A 19,619-nucleotide genomic window follows, 5' to 3' on the forward strand; every position below is an offset into this window, starting at 1 on the left:
CTGAATCCACTTAGCCTTCAAAGCCCTGGACACTACAGGGCAATTTAGCTTGGCCAATCCACCAATGCACATCTTTGGCCCATGGGAGGAAACTGGAGGAAACTCGTATGGACACAGGCAGAAACTCCACAGTCACCCAAGGCTGCAATCGAACCTAGGGTTCCTGGCACTGTGAGGCAGCAGTGCTAACCACTGAGCCACTGTGCCACAGTTTGTGTGTTAGTAATGTGTCAATGCCACGTTGTACACTGCTGATAATTACGCCCAGCTTAATTATCGGGAAAACATACATGCACCTTTTCCGGGCTCTTCCTATAGCTAAATGTAGACTTAGAATATCCAACAATGGCACAGTGAGAGTTATAGAGCTACCTTGTTTATGTCTTAAGAATTTCTCAACTCTAAATTTGTCTTATTTTTAAGGCGACCAAGCCAGGAGGTGTTTTGGTTTTGATTGGTCTGGGCAACACAAACACGTCTGCCCCGTTGTTAACTGCAACAGCACGTGAGTTGGATATCCGAGGAATATTCAGATACTGTAACACGTAAGTGGCAAACATAGGTAGTTTGCAATAAAAAAAATTTATGGGCCCATGAATGTTTCCTGTTAGGTTGCGGCTTTATTTACCTACTTCTTTTCAACGTGTTCAGATTCAGTATGACCCACACCTGGGGCAGATGGGATTTGAACCTGAGCCTCCTGGCTCAAAGGTAGGAACAGTACCATTGTGCCACAAAAAACCCCCATCGTGCTGCTGCATTTATTACAAAGGGTAGAATTTGATCCAGGTGACTGCATTTCATTGCTGCCTCTTGTGGAAATGTGCCCAGGGCTTTTCTTTCCTGTTTAGTAGCCCTGCCTGCCAGTAAATGACCACTTAATGGCTTAGCATTGACTTTGAGTGATTAGGCCTGGGCTTCTTGTCCAAAGTTAATCAAGGTAGTGGAGAGAAGGTGGTAGGATTCCTGGTCTGATAAAATGCCCCAGTTGCTTACAAAATCATCTCAATGGGGGAGGGCATTAATTTCCAGCACTGTCAGGAGCAATTTATTTATGTTGGCTTATGTTGGCTTTCTGCTGTGCAGGAATTTCCTCCCAATTGGTTTTGTTGATCTCCGTTTAACTCAACCTTCTGCTCCTGTTTCTCATCTACTCGCTTAACTATCCCTTACCTGCATCTGTGCTACTTATCACGGGCAATTCTTATGCAAGTGTGTTGCATATTCTAGCTTCTTGCTGCGCACCATGTTTCTCCTGAATACTTTCTTGGATTAATTAGTGGCTCTCTGATATTTGGAGCCATTGGTAGAGATAACCCATAGCAGAAATGCCTTTTCTATTGCAGGATAGTGAATAGGTTTTATGCTGTGGGGTGATGAGTAATAAGTTCACACCAGACTGTTGGTGTTCAGTTCAATGGTTCACTAAAGAAGGCAACTAAACGCATACATTCATGTGCTCGTACTACACTGACATAATTACCACTAAAAGTGCGTCAATCCCAACTTCCAGTTCTGAGGAAGGGTCACCGGACCTGAAACAGTAACTCTGTTTTCTCCTCCACAGATGCTGCCAGACCTGCTGAGCTTTTCCAGCAACTTTGCTTTTGTTCCTGCACCTGTCCCACGTCCTTGAATACTTTAACGCTTGTAAGGTTTCCAACCTCCACTACCCACCAACAGCTGGGTGAAAATGTTTGTTGTTAAGCAAGAGCTCTGGAATAGCAACAAGGCGTCATGATCCGTGAATCCAAAGTCTTTTGAAAGGGGCCACGTAATCTGTCAAGTGCCATTAATGTCTTTCAGGGGAAAGTAATTTTCCATCCTTACTTGGTCCATCTGTAGGCATTTAACTCTGAACTGCCTTCTGGGCACTAAGAGATGGCCAATAAAATCTGGCCCTGCCAGCAATGCCTACCTGCAGCGATTAAGAAAAAGGATAAGTAATTAATATGTTAAATTTTCCAACTTATTCTCTCATTTTTAAAATGGTGGCTATCTCTTTTTAAAATGGTGGCTATCTCTTCACTATTAAAGTTACACTAGAACTTCTCAAAAGAATATTTTAACATAATTTCACAATTGGATTTTACCAGTTTTCTGAAAGTTTCCCATTCCTTTGACTGTTGCAGGAACCAGTTGGCTTTTCGTGCTGTGTTTGAAATAAAACAATGCTAATCACTTGCAAAAAAGTAACACCTTGATAATTCCAAGATAATAAAATGTGAGGCTGGATGAACACAGCAGGCCAAGCAGCATCTCAGGAGCACAAAAGCTGACGTTTCGGGCCTAGACCCTTCATCAGAGAGGGGGATGGGGAGAGGGAACTGGAATAAATAGGGAGAGAGGGGGAGGCGGACCGAAGATGGAGAGTAAAGAAGATAGGTGGAGAGAGTATAGGTGGGGAGGTAAGGAGGGGATAGGTCAGTCCAGGGAAGACGGACAGGTCAAGGAGGTGGGATGAGGTTAGTAGGTAGCTGGGGGTGCGGCTTGGGGTGGGAGGAAGGGATGGGTGAGAGGAAGAACCGGTTAGGGAGGCAGAGACAGGTTGGACTGGTTTTGGGATGCAGTGGGTGGGGGGGAAGAGCTGGGCTGGTTGTGTGGTGCAGTGGGGGGAGGGGACTAACTAGGCTGGTTTAGGGATGCAGTAGGGGAAGGGGAGATTTTGAAACTGGTGAAGTCCACATTGATACCATACGGCTGCAGGGTTCCCAGGCGGAATATGAGTTGCTGTTCCTGCAACCTTCGGGTGGCATCATTGTGGCAGTGCAGGAGGCCCATGATGGACATGTCATCTAGAGAATGGGAGGGGGAGTGGAAATGGTTTGCGACTGGGAGGTGCAGTTGTTTGTTGCGAACTGGGCGGAGGTGTTCTGCAAAGCGGTCTCCAAGCCTCCGCTTGGTTTCCCCAATGTAGAGGAAGCCGCACCGGGTACACCTTGATAATTAGCCACTTTGATATAAACCAGACGGGCAATGTTGATTAAAGTGGGTAATTATCAAGGTGCTGTTTATTTTCTACAAGTAGACAGAAATGTGAAACAGACGGCTTCATAAATTTGGAACAGAAACAAAGTTGGAGGAAAAGCTCAGCAGGTCTTGCGGCATCTGTGAAGAAAAAAGCGCAGAGTTAACGTTTCAGGTCCAGTGACCCTTCCTCAGGACAGCTTCAAAAATATATTCTTCATGTTCCAGTATTTATTGAGGCTGGTGTATTTAGTAATACAGTCGTAGAGAGGTACAGCATGTAAACAGACACTTCAGTCTAATTCATGCATGCTGACCAGATATCCTAAATTAATCTAGTCCCGTTTACCAATGTTTGACCCATAGCCCTCTAAATTCTTTAAGATGCAGCTGGAATTCTACAATTGCTGAAGTTAATTAACTGAAAGTCCTTCAGGTACTGTACATGTAAAGTACCAAATCAGAAGAAGACAGACAAAAGGCTGTCAAAGAGAGTGATGACCTCCAAGCAGTGCTAGACTATTTGATCCTACATATATTGAAATAAAAGGATGATCAAATCAGATCTCCCAGTTACTGTCTTCTAATGAGTCAGGCAGTCCAGATCAAAATCTTTTTTCAAGTACTCATTCTATTCCAAAGCCCAGACACCTGTACTGGTGGGGGAAACAACACTGATTTGGGAAATTCATACTTTTGTTCTTTATTTGGTTACAATGTCCGTTGCTCAACCTGAGAAAATGTTAGCCTGAGATGTAGCATTTACAGAAGCAGAAAAGTGTTTGGGTGAATCTGCTTTTTTAAAGTGCAGGTGCTAGGTCATTGAATTTGAAACTGATCATTGCTGGCTTTGAAAGAGCAGCTTATCATACAAACATAAGGTTGTGGTAAATTCTGGACTCCAGTAACTGAGTATGAGATTCTAAATGAGGGGAGTATTTCTTTTCTCATTCATCTGTGGGATGTGGGAATCGCTGGCTAGTCCAGCATTTCTTGCCTGTCCTTATCTTAGTTGCCCTTGAGAAGGTGGTAGTGAGCTGCTTTCTTGAGCCGTTGCAGGCCACCTGCTGTGGGTTGACCCACTGCCATTAGGGAGGGAATTCCAGGATTTTGACCCAGTGTCAGTGAAGGAACAGCGATATATTTCCAAGTTAGGATGGTGAGCGGCTTGGAGGGAAACTTGAAGGTGGTGATGTACTCATATATCTGCTGCCCTTGTCCTTCTAATTGGAAGTGGTCGTGGGTTTGGAAAATGCTGTCTTATGGTCTTTGATCAATTTCCACAGTGCGTCTTGTAGATATCATTATCATATGGTGCTCCATGAACTGTGGCCCCATTTCAGGACTTGGAACGTGTGGCAGCTTCTCTGTGAAACCTGTGAGATCGGGTGGGGAAGTGCATAATGGAAGGATTTGGGGTGTCTGTGAAAGTGGGAGCTTGTCTGCTAGAGTGGGAGCACAGTTGGTACAACGCTGTCAGAGATCCATGACACCCATTCCGGTGTTGGAGCTCGGAACTGCCAAGATTTGGGCAGGTGGCCTCCACGTGGTGTCCTAGCTCCCACTTTGTGGAGAAATACTAAGCTGGCCATTGCTGGAGTCAGAGATAACACAGTGTGAAGCTGGAGGAACACACCTGGCCAGGCAGTATTAGAGGAGCAGGAAAGCTGGCATTTCGGGTCAGGACCTTCCTTAACTTTCCTGCTGTTCTGATGCTGCCTGGCCTGCTGTGTTACTCCAGCTCCACACTGTGTAATCCCACTTTGTGAAGCCCAGTTCTAATAGGAATCAATGAAATGGACCTTGGAGTATGAGTTTTAAATCGTTCCAGTTTGTACCAATTGTAGGGTATGCATGGGAAATAGGTGCCAATCGCTCATCTCATGTTTTTTGTGGCTTTTATTTTAAAGGTGGCCCACGGCCATAAACATGTTGGCTTCAAAGAAGGTGGACGTGAAACCAATGATCACACACCGCTTCCCACTGGACCAGGCCATCGAGGCATTTGAGTTGGTGAAGAAAGGTGCAGCACTCAAGGTGATTATACAGTGTGAAGAGCCAGAAAAGAAGGAACAGAAACAGTCCAAATCACTCGAAGAATGCCAGAAACAGTGTCAGCAGTTGTTACAGCAGTGCCAGCAGCAATGTCAGCAATTGCAGAAAGAGCAGAAAGAACATTGTGGGCGCACTGCCGGTCGCTAATTTACTTGCTTATTGCACCCACGGGGTGTGACACACACACAGCACAGACCTGTGGACTACAATTTCACCAAGTAGCTGCTCCCAAGTCTGTAATAAACACTCTGATTGCATTTCTAAGACTCGTGTTTGGTAAAACTTCATTATTCCATTGTATTCTCCAATTCCCCAGTCCAGTGGACAGTGAAGAAGGTTACCTGAGGTACAACGGGACCTTGATCAGACGGGCTGATGGGCCGAGAAGTTGCACGTGGAGTTTAAAATAGATAAATGTGAGGTTTTGCATTTTGGAAAGGCAAATCAAGGCAGGAGTAATGTACTTAATGGTCCTGTGGAGTGATGCTGAACAAAGAGACCTTGGGGTGCAGGTTCATAGTTCCTTAAAAGTGGAGTCGCAGGTAGACAGGATAGTGAAGAAAGTGTTTGGTGCATTTACCTTTTCTCATCACTGCATTGAGTACAAGAACCGCAACTGTGCAGGACATTGGTTAGGCTGCTTTTGGAATGCTGCATACAATCCTGGTCTCCCTGCAATAGGAAGGATATTGTTAAACTAGAAAGGGTTCAGAAAAGATTTATGAGGATGTTGCCAGTTGGAGGGTGTGAGCTATAGGGAGAGGCTGAATAGCCTGGGGCTATTTTTGTCTGGAGCGTTGGAGTTTGAGAGGTGACCTCATGGAGGCTTATTAAATCATGAGGGGCATGGATAGGTTGGATAGCCCAGGTCTAATCCCCAGGCTAGGAGAGTGCAAAACTAGACACCGTAGGTTTAAGGTGAGAGGGGAAGGAATTAAAAGGGACCCAAGGGGGAACCTTTCACTCAGAGTGTGGTGGTGTGTGTTTGGGAATGAGCTGCCAGAAATTATGGAGGCGGATACAATTGCAACATTTAAAAGGCATCTGGATGGGTACATGAGTAGGAAGGGTTCAGAAGGCTCTGATGAAGGGTCTAGGCCCAAAACGTCAGCTTTTGTGCTCCTGAGATGCTGCTTGGCCTGCTGTGTTCATCCAGCCTCACATTTTATTATCCAGGGTTCAGAAGGATATGGGCCGAATGCTGGCAAATGGGGCTAGATTAATTTACAATATCTGGTTGGCATGGACAAGTTGGGCTGAAGGGCCGGTTTCTATCCTATACATCTGAGTGACTCTAAGGCAGCCCATTCATAGTTGCAAGACACACTTGCACAGTCAGATGGTTGCTCAGATGCTGCAGCCACTTTATACGTCTTTATTGTAAAATATCCTGAAGCACTTTGCAAGAGGAAAATCGACAAAAAAATTTCCATTGAAGTGAAGAATTAGCCATTAAGCTTGGAGCCATGCTCCAGGCTTTAAAATAAAACTGAAGGTTGACAGGATCAACTGGGCGGAATTTGAAATGAAAGGCAAACCACTGCAGATGCTGAATGACAGCCGAATCCAAATGGCCAGGTGGACACACAAAAGGTCTGCCTCAAAGATGATTGCAATAAAACCCAACGCACTAATTATCGCACGTTTGGGTAGATAATAGCTGACAACTGACGAGACATCACTTGTGAGCTGGCATGCACCACAGTTTGGATCAGTGGCAATAGCAGCTGGGTAGTCTCACAAAGGAAAATGACAAACCCTGGAGCCCATTTTTCAGCTAGAGCACCCGAAGCAGAAAGCTATCTCTCACGGCCTGGTCACCAGCCATCACATAATCTGAAACCAACCCCGCATCCTGAATGGATTTGATTCATTGTATGTTAATTGTTGGTGGAAGGATGTTAGAGACAGCAGTGGACACTGGAATTCTGAACTGTGAGCAGGAAATGAAGGGCTGCACTGCTGCCTCACAGCACTAGGGACCAGGGTTCAGTTCCACCCTTGGGTGACAGTCTGTGTGGAGTTTGCACATTCTCCCTGTGTCTGTGTGGGTTTCCTCCGGGTGCTCTGGTTTCTTCCCACAGTGCAAAGTTATGCAGGATAGGTGGATTGGCAATGGGAAATGTAGGGTTACAGGGACAGGGTAGGGGGCTGAGTCCGGGTGGGATGCTGTTTGGATGGTTGGCGTGGATTTGATGGGCTGAATGGTCTGCTTTCACTGCAGGGATTCTATGAAATGTTAGAAATGAAAGTCACTATTGTCTGAGAGGCTGTTCTCTCATCACAGAGAGAGAAAGAGAGAGACATGGCCCATGGTGGGATTGACCCTGACAGACTCCTTGTGCCGTTCAAGGGGACCTCAGCCAGTTCAGGAATTGAATGAACCCGCGTTGCTGGCATCATTCTGCATCACCATCCAGCCAACTGAACCCCTTAAGCAGTTGGAGGAAAGCTTAAGAGATGCCACAGATTAAAAGCAACTGTTGGTGCTGGGGAGGGATGTCCGAGCTACAGGAAAGATCCTGTGCTGGGTGGGACGCAGTGTTAATGTAAATGACAACATGAATGATGGGGGACAGCAACTGGAGGGGATGGTTTGAGGAGGGAGGTGTGACAGATAAAGAAGTAAAAGATGAGCTTTGACTGAAAGGAGCAGGAACACTCCCAGATCTGATGTTAAAACCAAGAGCAGTGGTTATGATCCCAGCTCTGTTGGAAGATGTAACTTTTACTCCAGACGTCTGTATAGCTGTCAAGAAAGGAGAGATTCAGCTTTCAAACTCCATTGCTTCATAAACAGAAGGCTCAAGGAGGTCGTACATTTTTGGGTCATTCAGTAAGTCTGCCTGTGTAATTACTTGGCAAGCAGCTATGGAGCTAACTTATTTTTTAAAAAATGTGTCTCTTCTCACTTCGTATATCTGCCTGTTCCCGACTCCCACCCAGTCAGCCGCTTTTACGTTTAACTCTCCCGTGGGATGTGTGCCCTTTGAACTGAGTGACTTGCTCAGCCAGCTGAGAGGGCCATTCAGTCAATCACATTTCTGTGGGTTTGGGAGTCACATGAAAACCAGGCAAGGTAAGGGTTTGCCTCCCTAACAGTCATCAGTGACAGTATTTAATGAGGTGGAATCTTAGCGGGGTCTGAGTGACTTGGACTATGGTGAAATCTGTGGGAGAATCATACGAGAAGCCCGGTGAGCTCCATTTCTAGGTTTGCAAAGATGTTGCCTGGTATAGGGGATTTTAGCTAGGAAGAAAGGTTGGATAGACTGGGATAATAAAATGTGAGGCTGGATGAACACAGCAGGCCAAGCAGCATCTCAGGAGCACAAAAGCTGACGTTTCGTGCCTAGACCCTTCGTCAGAGAGGTTTGTTTTTACTGGAATGCAGCAGGTTGAGGGGCAACCTGATAAGATTGTGAATGGCATGGATAGAGTGGAAAGAATGAGGCTTTTTCCCAGTGTGGAGGGGTCAATTACTGGGAGACACATGTTCAAGGTGCAGGGTTGGGGGGAGGGGTTGGTGTTTAAAAGAGATGTGCGTTTTCACATGAAGGGCGATGAGTATCTGGAATGCATTTCCAGAGGATGTGATGGAAGCAGACACAAGAGCAGGATTCAAGAATGACCTGGACAAATACATGAAGACAAAGGGAAAAGAGGAATGTGGACCCTGTCAGTGAAGACAGTTTTAGTATGGGAGGGCTTGGAGGGCCTGTTCCTGTGCTGTATTGTACTTTGTCAGGACCAGCTCACTCCACCTTTTCTGCTTTTGCTGATCACTAGGTGTTTCCTCACTGGGAAGCAGTGATTGCCATTTAAAGGGGATTATATCTTGTTGAATATCTTCTTGATGGCCCAACTCATAGAACACCGACAGTGGAAGATACAGATCATTTGGCCCATCAACTCTGCACTGACTCTCTGAAGGGCATCCCACCCATACCCACTTCCCTTGGCTAATCCACCTAACCCACACATCTTTGGACCACGGGAGGAAACTGGAGCACCCAGTGGAAAGCCATAAAAATTCCACACACACGCGCGCATACAGCTGGAAGTGAACACAGATCCCCAGCACTGTGAGGCAACAGTGCTAACCACTGAACCACCATGCCACCCATGAGAGAGAAACTCTGTAACTGCAATGCCCAAGAGTGACTGAAACCTTTGGCTCCGCCTGTCTCTTAAAGGGCTTTAACTTACAGGTCATTTTTATAGCACATTACATAATCCGATTCTTGCACGTTTTTAGAGAACCTGGCACCTGGGTGCAGATCAGTTTAATCTTGGGAACACCTCAGCTGTGGTGTCCAGTGGTTACATTACCCAGAAATGTACAAGGAGCAAGAAAGTGTTTTTGTTTTTGTTTGAGTGTATAGCGTACTCACAAATGTATTTTGCAAAGTCAGTCACCATGCTGCTGTATTTTAAACATCATGGAACCTCTCTAAAAATCTGAAAAACAGGGGTTTTACAAAGAGAAGAGCTGCTGTTAACCTTCACTTCTGCATTCCTTTTGCATGAACCCAGAAGAAGGTGATGCAAATTGTGCCCCCATACTCCTTAGTAACAATTTATATTTTCCTTCTGTTATTTATCTACAGAAGTGGTAAGAATTTCTACAACATAGTGTAACTATAAGTTGTTAAACATGCATAAGGTCAACAGGTCAGTTTCTTGCTTTGCTGCCTTACTATGATTTAAGCAATATCATGTCCATGGTATTATAAACTAAAACATTGAATTTTTACACAGCAATAATGAAGATATCAAAAGTGCTACTTTTTTGTTCACCGCTTTTCAAACTAAAGAAGGCTAATCCAGAACTATTTGTATATTTATCTGAAGTTCTGATCACTGCATTGTGTCTGATGGGTGCAACACAAATTAGGGTATTAATTTGAAGCTTGGAAGTACCTAGCATGTGAAAGCAAATGCTTTCTTCCAAAAGACCAGTGCTGTCAATGATTGTTAAAGGGCAACAAGGCTATCTGAACTGTACAAAATATTTCAACACACTCGATGAAACCCATCTACATCTGTGCCATGGCCAGCAGATGAATTCATTCATTTCTTGTTGAAATCTCAAAGGTGCTCCTTAGATATTTTCTTCTTTCACTGCTTGCCTTGTAAAACTCTTGGGAATAAGACACAAATTTTGAAAGGACTGAGACATCTCAGCTGAAACTACTAATTTGATAGGTACCATAAGGATCTTGTACAGTTGCCTGACAGATTAAGCAACACCAATAAATTAGGGAATGTAAGTGGCTTTAGAAGGATTTCCAAATGTGTTGTGGACTTTCTAGGCACTCTTTGATATGTACATATAATGGTTGTCTTTTTTTGGAGGGGGGTATTATGCCTAAGTGTTTGTTCTAAATGAATGGATAAAATCCTGTTTTATATTCTGCAAACTAACATTTGGGCATATCTGCCTAATTTAATCAGCTACAAAAAATCTTTATCAATGTTGAATTATGTATAGTTATATTAGTTAGATTTCTATACAGGACTGCACAGTTTTTAAAAAAAAATATGATACCCATTCTGCAAAGAAAAAGACCTTATTAATATTCAACGTACTTTCTTACCAAATGTTCCAAACGAGCTGTAAGAAATAACGGCATGGAAATCAGAGCAGGGGCCTGGCGACTTCAGCTCGCTGCTTGCTCCAAAAGATCTCCATGTCGCTTAAGCCCAACTGCTATCTCTGCACAATCCATAGGCACCAACTGCTTGTTTACAGACATTGAGTGGCCCTTGCCAACCCCTCAAGGTACCTTCCTGTTACATTTGCAGGTCACTTATGAAGAACAGACAGGCTGAGTCTTGAGATAATGGGAACTGCAGATGCTGGAGAATTCCAAGATAATAAAATGTGAGACTGGATGAACACAGCAGGCCAAGCAGCATCTCAGGAGCACAAAAGCTGATGTTTCGGGCCTAGACCCTTCATCAGAGAGGGGGATGGGGGGAGGGAACTGGAATAAATAGGGAGAGAGGGGGAGGCGGATCGAAGATGGAGAGTAAAAGAAGATAGGTGGAGAGAGTATAGGTGGGGAGGTAGGGAGGGGATAGGTCAGTCCAGGGAAGACGGACAGGTCAAGGAGGTGGGATGAGGTTAGTAGGTAGATGGGGGTGCAGCTTGGGGTGGGAGGAAGGGATGGGTGAGAGGAAGAACCGGTTAGGGAGGCAGAGACAGGTTGGACTGGTTTTGGGATGCAGTGGGTGGGGGGGAAGAGCTGGGCTGGTTGTGTGGTGCAGTGGGGGGAGGGGACAAACTGGGCTGGTTTAGGGATGCTAAAATGTGAGGCTGGATGAACACAGCAGGCCAAGCAGCATCTCAGGAGCACAAAAGCTGACGTTTCGGGCCTAGACCCTTCATCAGAGAGGGGGATGGGGGGAGAGGGAACTGGAATAAATAGGGAGAGAGGGGGAGGCGGACCGAAGATGGAGAGTAAAGAAGATAGGTGGAGAGAGTGTAGGTGGGGAGGTAGGGAGGGGATAGGTCAGTCCAGGGAAGACGGACAGGTCAAGGAGGTGGGATGAGGTTAGTAGGTAGCTGGGGGTGCGGCTTGGGGTGGGAGGAAGGGATGGGTGAGAGGAAGAACAGGTTAGGGAGGCAGAGACAGGTTGGACTGGTTTTGGGATGCAGTGGGTGGGGGGGAAGAGCTGGGCTGGTTGTGTGGTGCAGTGGGGGGAGGGGACGAACTGGGCTGGTTTAGGGATGCAGTAGGGGAAGGGGAGATTTTGAAACTGGTGAAGTCCACATTGATACCATATGGCTGCAGCGTTCCCAGGCGGAATATGAGTTGCAGTTCCTGCAACCTTCGGGTGGCATCATTGTGGCACTGCAGGAGGCCCATGATGGACATGTCATCTAGAGAATGGGAGGGGGAGTGGAAATGGTTTGCGACTGGGAGGTGCAGTTGTTTGTTGCGAACTGGGCGGAGGTGTTCTGCAAAGCGGTCCCCAAGCCTCCGCTTGGTTTCCCCAATGTAGAGGAAGCCGCACCGGGTACAGTGGATGCAGTATACCACATTCCCTCACCTTCCTGGACCTCTCAGTCTCCATCCCAGGCAACCAGCTTGTAACTGATGTCCATTTCAAGCCCACCGACTCCCACAGCTACCTAGAATACACCTCCTCCCACCCACCCTCCTGCAAAAATTCCATCCCCTATTCCCAATTCCTCCGCCTCCGCCGCATCTGCTCCCACGATAAGACATTCCACTCCCGCACATCCCAGATGTCCAAGTTCTTTAAGGACCGCAACTTTCCCCCCACAGTGATCGAGAACGCCCTTGACCGCGTCTCCCGTATTTCCCACAACACATCCCTCACACCCCGCCCCCGCCACAACCGCCCCAAGAGGATACCCCTCATTCTCACACACCACCCTACCAACCCCCGGATACAACGCATCATCCTCCGACACTTCCGCCATTTACAATCCGACCCCACCACCCAAGACATTTTTCCATCCCCTCCCCTGTCTGCTTTCCGGAGAGACCACTCTCTCCGTGACTCCCTTGTTCGCTCCACACTGCCCTCCAACCCCACCACACCCGGCACCTTCCCCTGCAACCGCAGGAAATGCTACACCTGTCCCCACACCTCCTCCCTCACCCCCATCCCAGGCCCCAAGATGACATTCCACATTAAGCAGAGGTTCACCTGCACATCTGCCAATGTGGTATACTGCATCCACTGTACCCGGTGCGGCTTCCTCTACATTGGGGAAACCAAGCGGAGGCTTGGGGACCGCTTTGCAGAACACCTCCGCTCAGTTCGCAACAAACAACTGCACCTCCCAGTCGCAAACCATTTCCACTCCCCCTCCCATTCTCTAGATGACATGTCCATCATGGGCCTCCTGCAGTGCCACAATGATGCCACCCGAAGGTTGCAGGAACTGCAACTCATATTCCGCCTGGGAACGCTGCAGCCATATGGTATCAATGTGGACTTCACCAGTTTCAAAATCTCCCCTTCCCCTACTGCATCCCTAAACCAGCCCAGTTCGTCCCCTCCCCCCACTGCACCACACAACCAGCCCAGCTCTTCCCCCCCACCCACTGCATCCCAAAACCAGTCCAACCTGTCTCTGCCTCCCTAACCTGTTCTTCCTCTCACCCATCCCTTCCTCCCACCCCAAGCCGCACCCCCAGCTACCTACTAACCTCATCCCACCTCCTTGACCTGTCCGTCTTCCCTGGACTGACCTATCCCCTCCCTACCTCCCCACCTACACTCTCTCCACCTATCTTCTTTACTCTCCATCTTCGGTCCGCCTTCCCCTCTCTCCCTATTTATTCCAGTTCCCTCACCCCATCCCCCTCTCTGATGAAGGGTCTAGGCCCGAAACGTCAGCTTTTGTGCTCCTGAGATGCTGCTTGTCCTGCTGTGTTCATCCAGCCTCACATTTTATTATCTTGGAATTCTCCAGCATCTGCAGTTCCCATTATCTCTGGTTTAGGGATGCAGTGGGGGAAGGGGAGATTTTGAAACTGGTGAAGTCCTGAGTCTTGACTCAGTTTTGTTGAATAAGGCAATAATTTTGAAGGAGTTAATGTTCGTGTTACATTGAGCTGCACCCATTCTGCTGATGCCACGCTCAGCCGGTACATGAGACAAGTATTCAGAGACAGCATGTATTTCTGTACCAGATTCCTAAGGTGGTAGTCATTCTACCCGACCAAATGTAGTTCTGCTTATTGCTGTCATACAACAAACATTGTTGTTATCTCTGAACACTGCTGCTTCTGTAGATACTCTACAGTAGTGTGCCCTTGATGACTAATCACTGGATATATCTGAGATAAAGCAAAGACATGTGGATTTGTGGCAGTGTACTAACACATGCTGGCAGAGGTGGCAATTACCATAAGATGCCAGCAATAGTCATCTAGGAAAATGCCGGAAATTCCACCAGTGTGTCAAACTGGGAATCTGGACAAGTCTCCATACTTTGGATGTGCATGAAATATAAAGGTTACATTAGTACAATGAGGTTCTCTTCGACAAATTTGGTGCAGTCATAAGACATTTCACTGCATCTATAAAAAGGCACTTGTTGTGTTGTCCTCTGCTGGTCAGAGAAACATCTTTCTGTTTACTTTGCATTGACATTCCTGAAGCCAGATTTTTTAAAAAATTCATTCACGGGATGAGGGCATCACTGACCAGGCAGCATTTATTGCCCATCCCAAATTGCCCAGAGGGCAGTTTAGGGTCAACCACATTGCTGTGGGTCTGGCGTCACATGTAGGCCAGACCAGGTAAGGATGGCAGTTTCCTTCCCTAAAGGACATTCGTGAACCAGATGTGTTTTTGCAACAATCGACAATGGAATTATGGTCATCATTACATTACATTCTTAATTCCAGATATTTTATTGAATTCAAATTCCACTATATGCCATGGCAGGATTCAAACCTGGGTCCCCAGATCATTATTGGGGTCTCTGGATTAACAGTCCAGCAAAAATACCTAGAGAAATCTACTTTACTTCTTTGAGACCAGGTTGAACCACCCTCCCACAAAGCAAAGTGGGGGACATAGGCTCTGGGGCCATCTACAGAAACTGCACAATCATCCTGCAGCCTTAGGTGGTTAGCAATTGCTGCCTCACAGTACCAGGGACCTGGGTTCGATCTCACCCTTAGGTGACTGTCTGTGTGGAGTTTGCATATTCTCTATATGTGTGCATGGGTTTCCTCCAGATGCTCCAGTTTCCTCCCACAGTCCAAAGATGTGCAGGTTAGGGTGGGTTAGCTATGGGAAATGCAGAGTTACAAGGATAGGGTGGGATGCTCTTCAGAGGATTGGTGTGGACCTGATGGGCTGGATGGCCTACTTCCACACTATAGGGATTCTAAGAAAGGATATCATGATTTCTCAAGGAAAAGGAAGTAATGCAAGCAATAAGAAGGTTCTCTTGATGTCAAAGACACAGCTATTGCAATGTTTGACTCAAACAATTGAGCCAATTTGAAAACCTTTTTAGTTAATGGTTAGAGAGTAGGGTTCAAGCACTCCAAACAATTTGATTTGTTACTGTAAAATAGTATTGATTTTTCTCTTACTCATAAACCAAGGTAAACTGAGTGTATCTTAAAATAGATACACAGGCCATGAGACTGGTAACTTTAAATAAACTGTGTCATGTTTCTTTCTCTAATCTCCATGATCCATGATATGTTTAATACGGAGTTAATGTCATCCCCACCTAGAACCACAAATCTCAAGCAGCCATTCTACCTCCCAAAAAGGTCAATCCTTCCCATCATTTCAACTTCATTGAAATCTTAATTCCCCGTTGTCCTACTTGGTACATTCTTGTCCTTATGACTGCACACATTCAGGGTATTTAATGCAGAACCCTTCGGCCTGTGTTGGAGATGCCGAACCCTATGAGCAATAAATCAATCACAATCAAGACTGGGAATGACCAGTAACTCGGAATTGTTTTTGTTTCTGTGGATGTTGACTTTGTTGTTGATGTTGATCCACTGTGTGACCTTGACGTTGTTTTACTCCATACATTGCACAGTTCTTTAGGGAGTCAACCAGTTCATCCACTGTCTTGTTCCAGCAGGTAAGCGATGGTTGCACATCTGCTGCAAGATGTTTGAAACCAACTTGTTAGTTGTATTGGACACCTAGAAATTGCAACAAAGAGAAAGTGACTAGCACCACACAAATACCAGACAATGACCATCTCCAATGTAACTCAGAAGATAGATGCATAGGATCAGGAGTGTGGAAGGGAGTTCCAAACATCTGTCACCCTTTTTTGTGTAGAATATTTTATAAATCTCTATAAGGTCACCCCTCAACCTCCAACGACTTTTATCACCTGACGTTGAAGGTAGAGGGGTGACCTTATAGAGGTTTATAAAATCATGAGTGGCACTGATAAGGTGAATGGCGGTTGTCTTTCCCCTAGGGTGGGGGTTTCAAGACTAGGGAGATATTTTTAATGTGAGAGGGGAAAGATTAACAAAGACACAAGGGGCAATGTTTTTGGACAGAGAGGCGCTTGTGTCTCCCAGAGGAACTGGTGGATGCAGGTAGAGTTACAATGTTTAAAAGATATTTGGGTAAGTACATGAATAAGAAATGTTTGGAGGGATATGGGCCAGGAACAGGCAGGTGGGACCAGTTTAGTTTGGGATTATGGTTGGCATGGATTGGTTGGACAAAGGGTTTGTTTCCATACTGTATGACTCTCTCATGACTAAGTGCTTCCTAACATCTTTCCTGAATAATGTGCAGACAATGCCCCCTAGTTCTAGAATCTCCAACCAGTGGAAATTGTTTATCTTTAACTACCCAATCTTTTCCTGTCTTCCCAATCTTGATGACTTTGATCAGATTATCCTTTAACCTTCTAAATTCTAGGGAAAACAGACCTAATTTGTATAGTCTCTCCTCAGAACCCCTTAAGTCCAGGTATCGTTCTTGGAAACCTACGTTAGACTCTCTCTAAGGCCAATATATTTTTCAATCACCCCTTGACATTCCATAATGCTAAATTAGCATTACTATTGCTAACTCCCCTACTGTCAATATCCTGGGGGTTACCATTCACCAGAAACGGAACTGGACTGGTCATTAAAAATATTGTTGCTATAAAGCAGACCAGAGGTTAGGAATCCTGCTGTAAGTAACTCATCTTCTCCTGACTCCCCAAAACCCATCTACCATCTACAATGCACAAGTCAGGAGTGTTATGGAATATACCCAACTTGCTTGGATCAGTGCAGCTCCAACAACATTCAAGAAGCTTGATGTCATCCAGACCAAAGTAGTCCATTTGATTGATGTCACATCCACAAATGTTAACTCTCTCCACCACCAGTGCTCTGTAGCAGCAGTGTGTACCACCTCCAAGAGGCGCAGCAGAAATGCACCAATGCTACTTATATATCACTTGCCCAAACCCATGACAAGCACCAGGGCAGCAGTGCCACCTGAAAGCTCCCGTCCGAGCCACTCACCATCCTGACTCGGAAATATATCACCATTTTTTTATGTCACTGGATCAAATTCCTGGAACTCCTTTGCGGGTCTACCTATTACATCGATTCAAAAAGGCAATTCATCACCACCTTCTGAAGGGAAAATAGGAATGGTCAATTACTGCTGGCGTAGCCAGCAATCCCATAAGTTAATTAAAAAATAAAACAACAAAACAGTAGCTACTCGCTCAGGACTGTAGCCCACATTGTGCCAAACAAGAACTTTTAAGCACATGCATCAAGCAGCATTTACGGCTTCAAATTAGAATGATTTATTCTCCACATTCAGAATCCCACACTAATTCACCAGAGAGCAAAGATACTACTCTCAGCACATCAACTCCCAAAGGCTGGGCTTCCCAAAGTGGGGTTCAGGACCCCAAGTGGGATTGGCAGCTTAAATTTTAGTGTCACGATCTCTGAGGGGCAATGGCCACTTTGGAATTTTGACAGCTGCTCTCACAGCTCCTGCTTTTGCCATCCCATTACATGGCTGGCTGGATGATCAGGGATATGAAGGGATGTGAGCATAGTGTGGGAAAATCACACTGAGATAGAAGATCAGCCATGATCTTGTTGAATGGAGGAGCAGGCTTAAGAGGTTAATGGCCTACAGCTGCTCCTATTTCCTGTGTTTCCATAGGTTAAACTTGGGATAAGAAGTAGCAATTAACACTGTCTTGAATCATTGATTGTACTTCAACTTCTCCATTCCCCGACTGCTGTCTTCTGACAATGAGGATAAAACAACTTGCTGGAGACCCTGAGGAAAATTGCTAGAAAGAACAGGCACATCCACAGATTGCTTCGATATTGTTCTGATGAAAGGTCATCACCCTTAAAACTTTAAGTCTGTTTTTCTCCATCAGAGCTGAAGAGTGGAAGGTTCAGCATGTAGCACATTCTCCAATGTGGTATACTGCATCCGCTGTACCTGTTGTGGCTTCCTCTACTTTGGGGAAACCAAGCGGAGGCTTGGGGACAGCTTTGCGGAACACCTCCGCTCGGTTCGCAATAAACAACTGCACCTCCCAGTCGAGAGCCATTTTAACTCCCCCTCCCATTCCTTAGACAACATGTCCATCCCGGGCTTCCTGCAGTGCCATAATGATGCCACCCGAAGGTTGCAGGAACAGCAACTCATATTCCGCTTGGGAACTCTGCAGCCCAATGGTATCAATGTGGATTTCATCAGCTTCAAAATCTCCCCTCCCCCTAATGAATCCCAAAACCAACCCAGCTCATCCCCAACTCCCTAACCTGTTCTTCCTCTCACCTATCCCCTCCTCCCATGTCAAAGCCGCACCTCCACTTCCTACCTACTAACCTCATCCCAACTGATCTATCCCCTCCCCACCTACACTCTCCTCTCCACCTATCTTCTCCTCTACCCATCTTCAGTCCACCTCCCCCTCTCTCCCTATTTATTTCAGAACCCTCTCCCCGTCCCCCTCTCTGATGAAGGGTCTAGGCCCGAAACGTCAGCTTTTGAGCTCCTGAGATGCTGCTTGGCCTGCTGTGTTCATTCAGCTTCACACTTTGTTATCTTGGATTCTCCAGCATCTGCAGTTCCCATTATCTGAGCATGTAGCTATAGTTGGGCGGGTTGGGAGTAGGGGCTGACCCACACTGTTGGCATTACTCTATAGTGCAAACTAGCCGTCCAGCCAACTGAACTAACCAACTACCCCGTCCCTCAGTTCGACAAACCTGTCTGACAGGTGTTTTCGCGGAAGTGTGACTTTTCTTTCCTTCCCCCCAACCTCTGTACAAATGGTATACTTTGCATGTCGTGTACTAACATGGGAATGAATTAAGTTGAGAAAACATGGAACTGCAAGTCGAGATCGAAAGAAATAAATCGATCAATTGATAAAGGGGAACCGGGGCAAAAATTTGCTTCCTAGAATACAGCAGGAAGGCAAATGTTACAGTCTTTCCAAATAACAAACTGTAACAATTCCTTATGATTGACAGTGAAACTGACCAATACGAAACAGGGGGTGTTGTAGCGCTTGGCCTATAGAAAGCGGAATTGTGGCGTTGTGACCAATCAGGGCAAGGCTGGGGTGGGGCTGGCAGTAAGCCTGTGGATGGTGAGGGGGTGACGGCGTAGTTTCTGCTCCCACAGTGAGACACAGAGGGAACACACACAGCTCTTGGTAAAGGAATTGCCGCAGCGCAGCTACTGCCCGCGGTCCCCACCCTCAGCTGCGCCTCCTTCCCCAGCTTTGTGGGCCTGCTGCTGTTGTTCGGGGCAGGCGGATAGTTGGGGGGCGCCGGGGGAACATCCTGTCCCGTACCTCACCCCCTGTCTGGGTCATCCTTCCTACGCGACCACAATGTCGATCACTGACCTCTCACCGCACCGCCTCGGATCGTATCATCGGACCGCCTCGGTCAGTGTGACCCATTCTCCCCAAATTGCGTCCAGTGTGGGCCAGAGATTCACTTGGACTATGTCCAGTGTGGGTCACTGATCCCCTATCAGCACTGTGTCCAGTGTGGGCCAGAAATTCACCTGGATTGTGTCCAGTGTGGGTCACTGATCCCCTACAAGCA

The 19,619-nt window shown here is 46.3% G+C and overlaps 2 protein-coding genes across 3 annotated transcripts in view; both read left to right on the forward strand.

Moving 5' to 3' along the window:
* The window catches only part of LOC125446752 (sorbitol dehydrogenase-like), a 69,728-nt gene extending 64,529 nt beyond the window's left edge, over window positions 1-5,199 (forward strand). Inside the window, exons 9-10 of the mRNA XM_048520524.2 lie at window positions 424-545; window positions 4,878-5,199. Coding sequence (XP_048376481.1) covers window positions 424-545; window positions 4,878-5,169 — 414 coding nt within the window. The 3' untranslated portion in view covers window positions 5,170-5,199. The remainder of the gene's footprint in view (window positions 1-423; window positions 546-4,877) is intronic.
* Window positions 5,200-19,119: 13,920 nt separating this feature from the next.
* LOC125446788 (sorbitol dehydrogenase-like) overlaps window positions 19,120-19,619 on the forward strand; it is a 67,183-nt gene continuing 66,683 nt past the window's right edge. For both annotated transcript variants that reach the window (XM_059640210.1, XM_048520603.2), the window contains exon 1: window positions 19,120-19,219. The gene's annotated coding sequence lies outside the window, so the exon portion shown is untranslated. The remainder of the gene's footprint in view (window positions 19,220-19,619) is intronic.

The sequence above is a fragment of the Stegostoma tigrinum genome, chromosome 36 (genome assembly GCF_030684315.1).
Source record: "Stegostoma tigrinum isolate sSteTig4 chromosome 36, sSteTig4.hap1, whole genome shotgun sequence".
Lineage (NCBI taxonomy): Eukaryota > Metazoa > Chordata > Chondrichthyes > Orectolobiformes > Stegostomatidae > Stegostoma > Stegostoma tigrinum.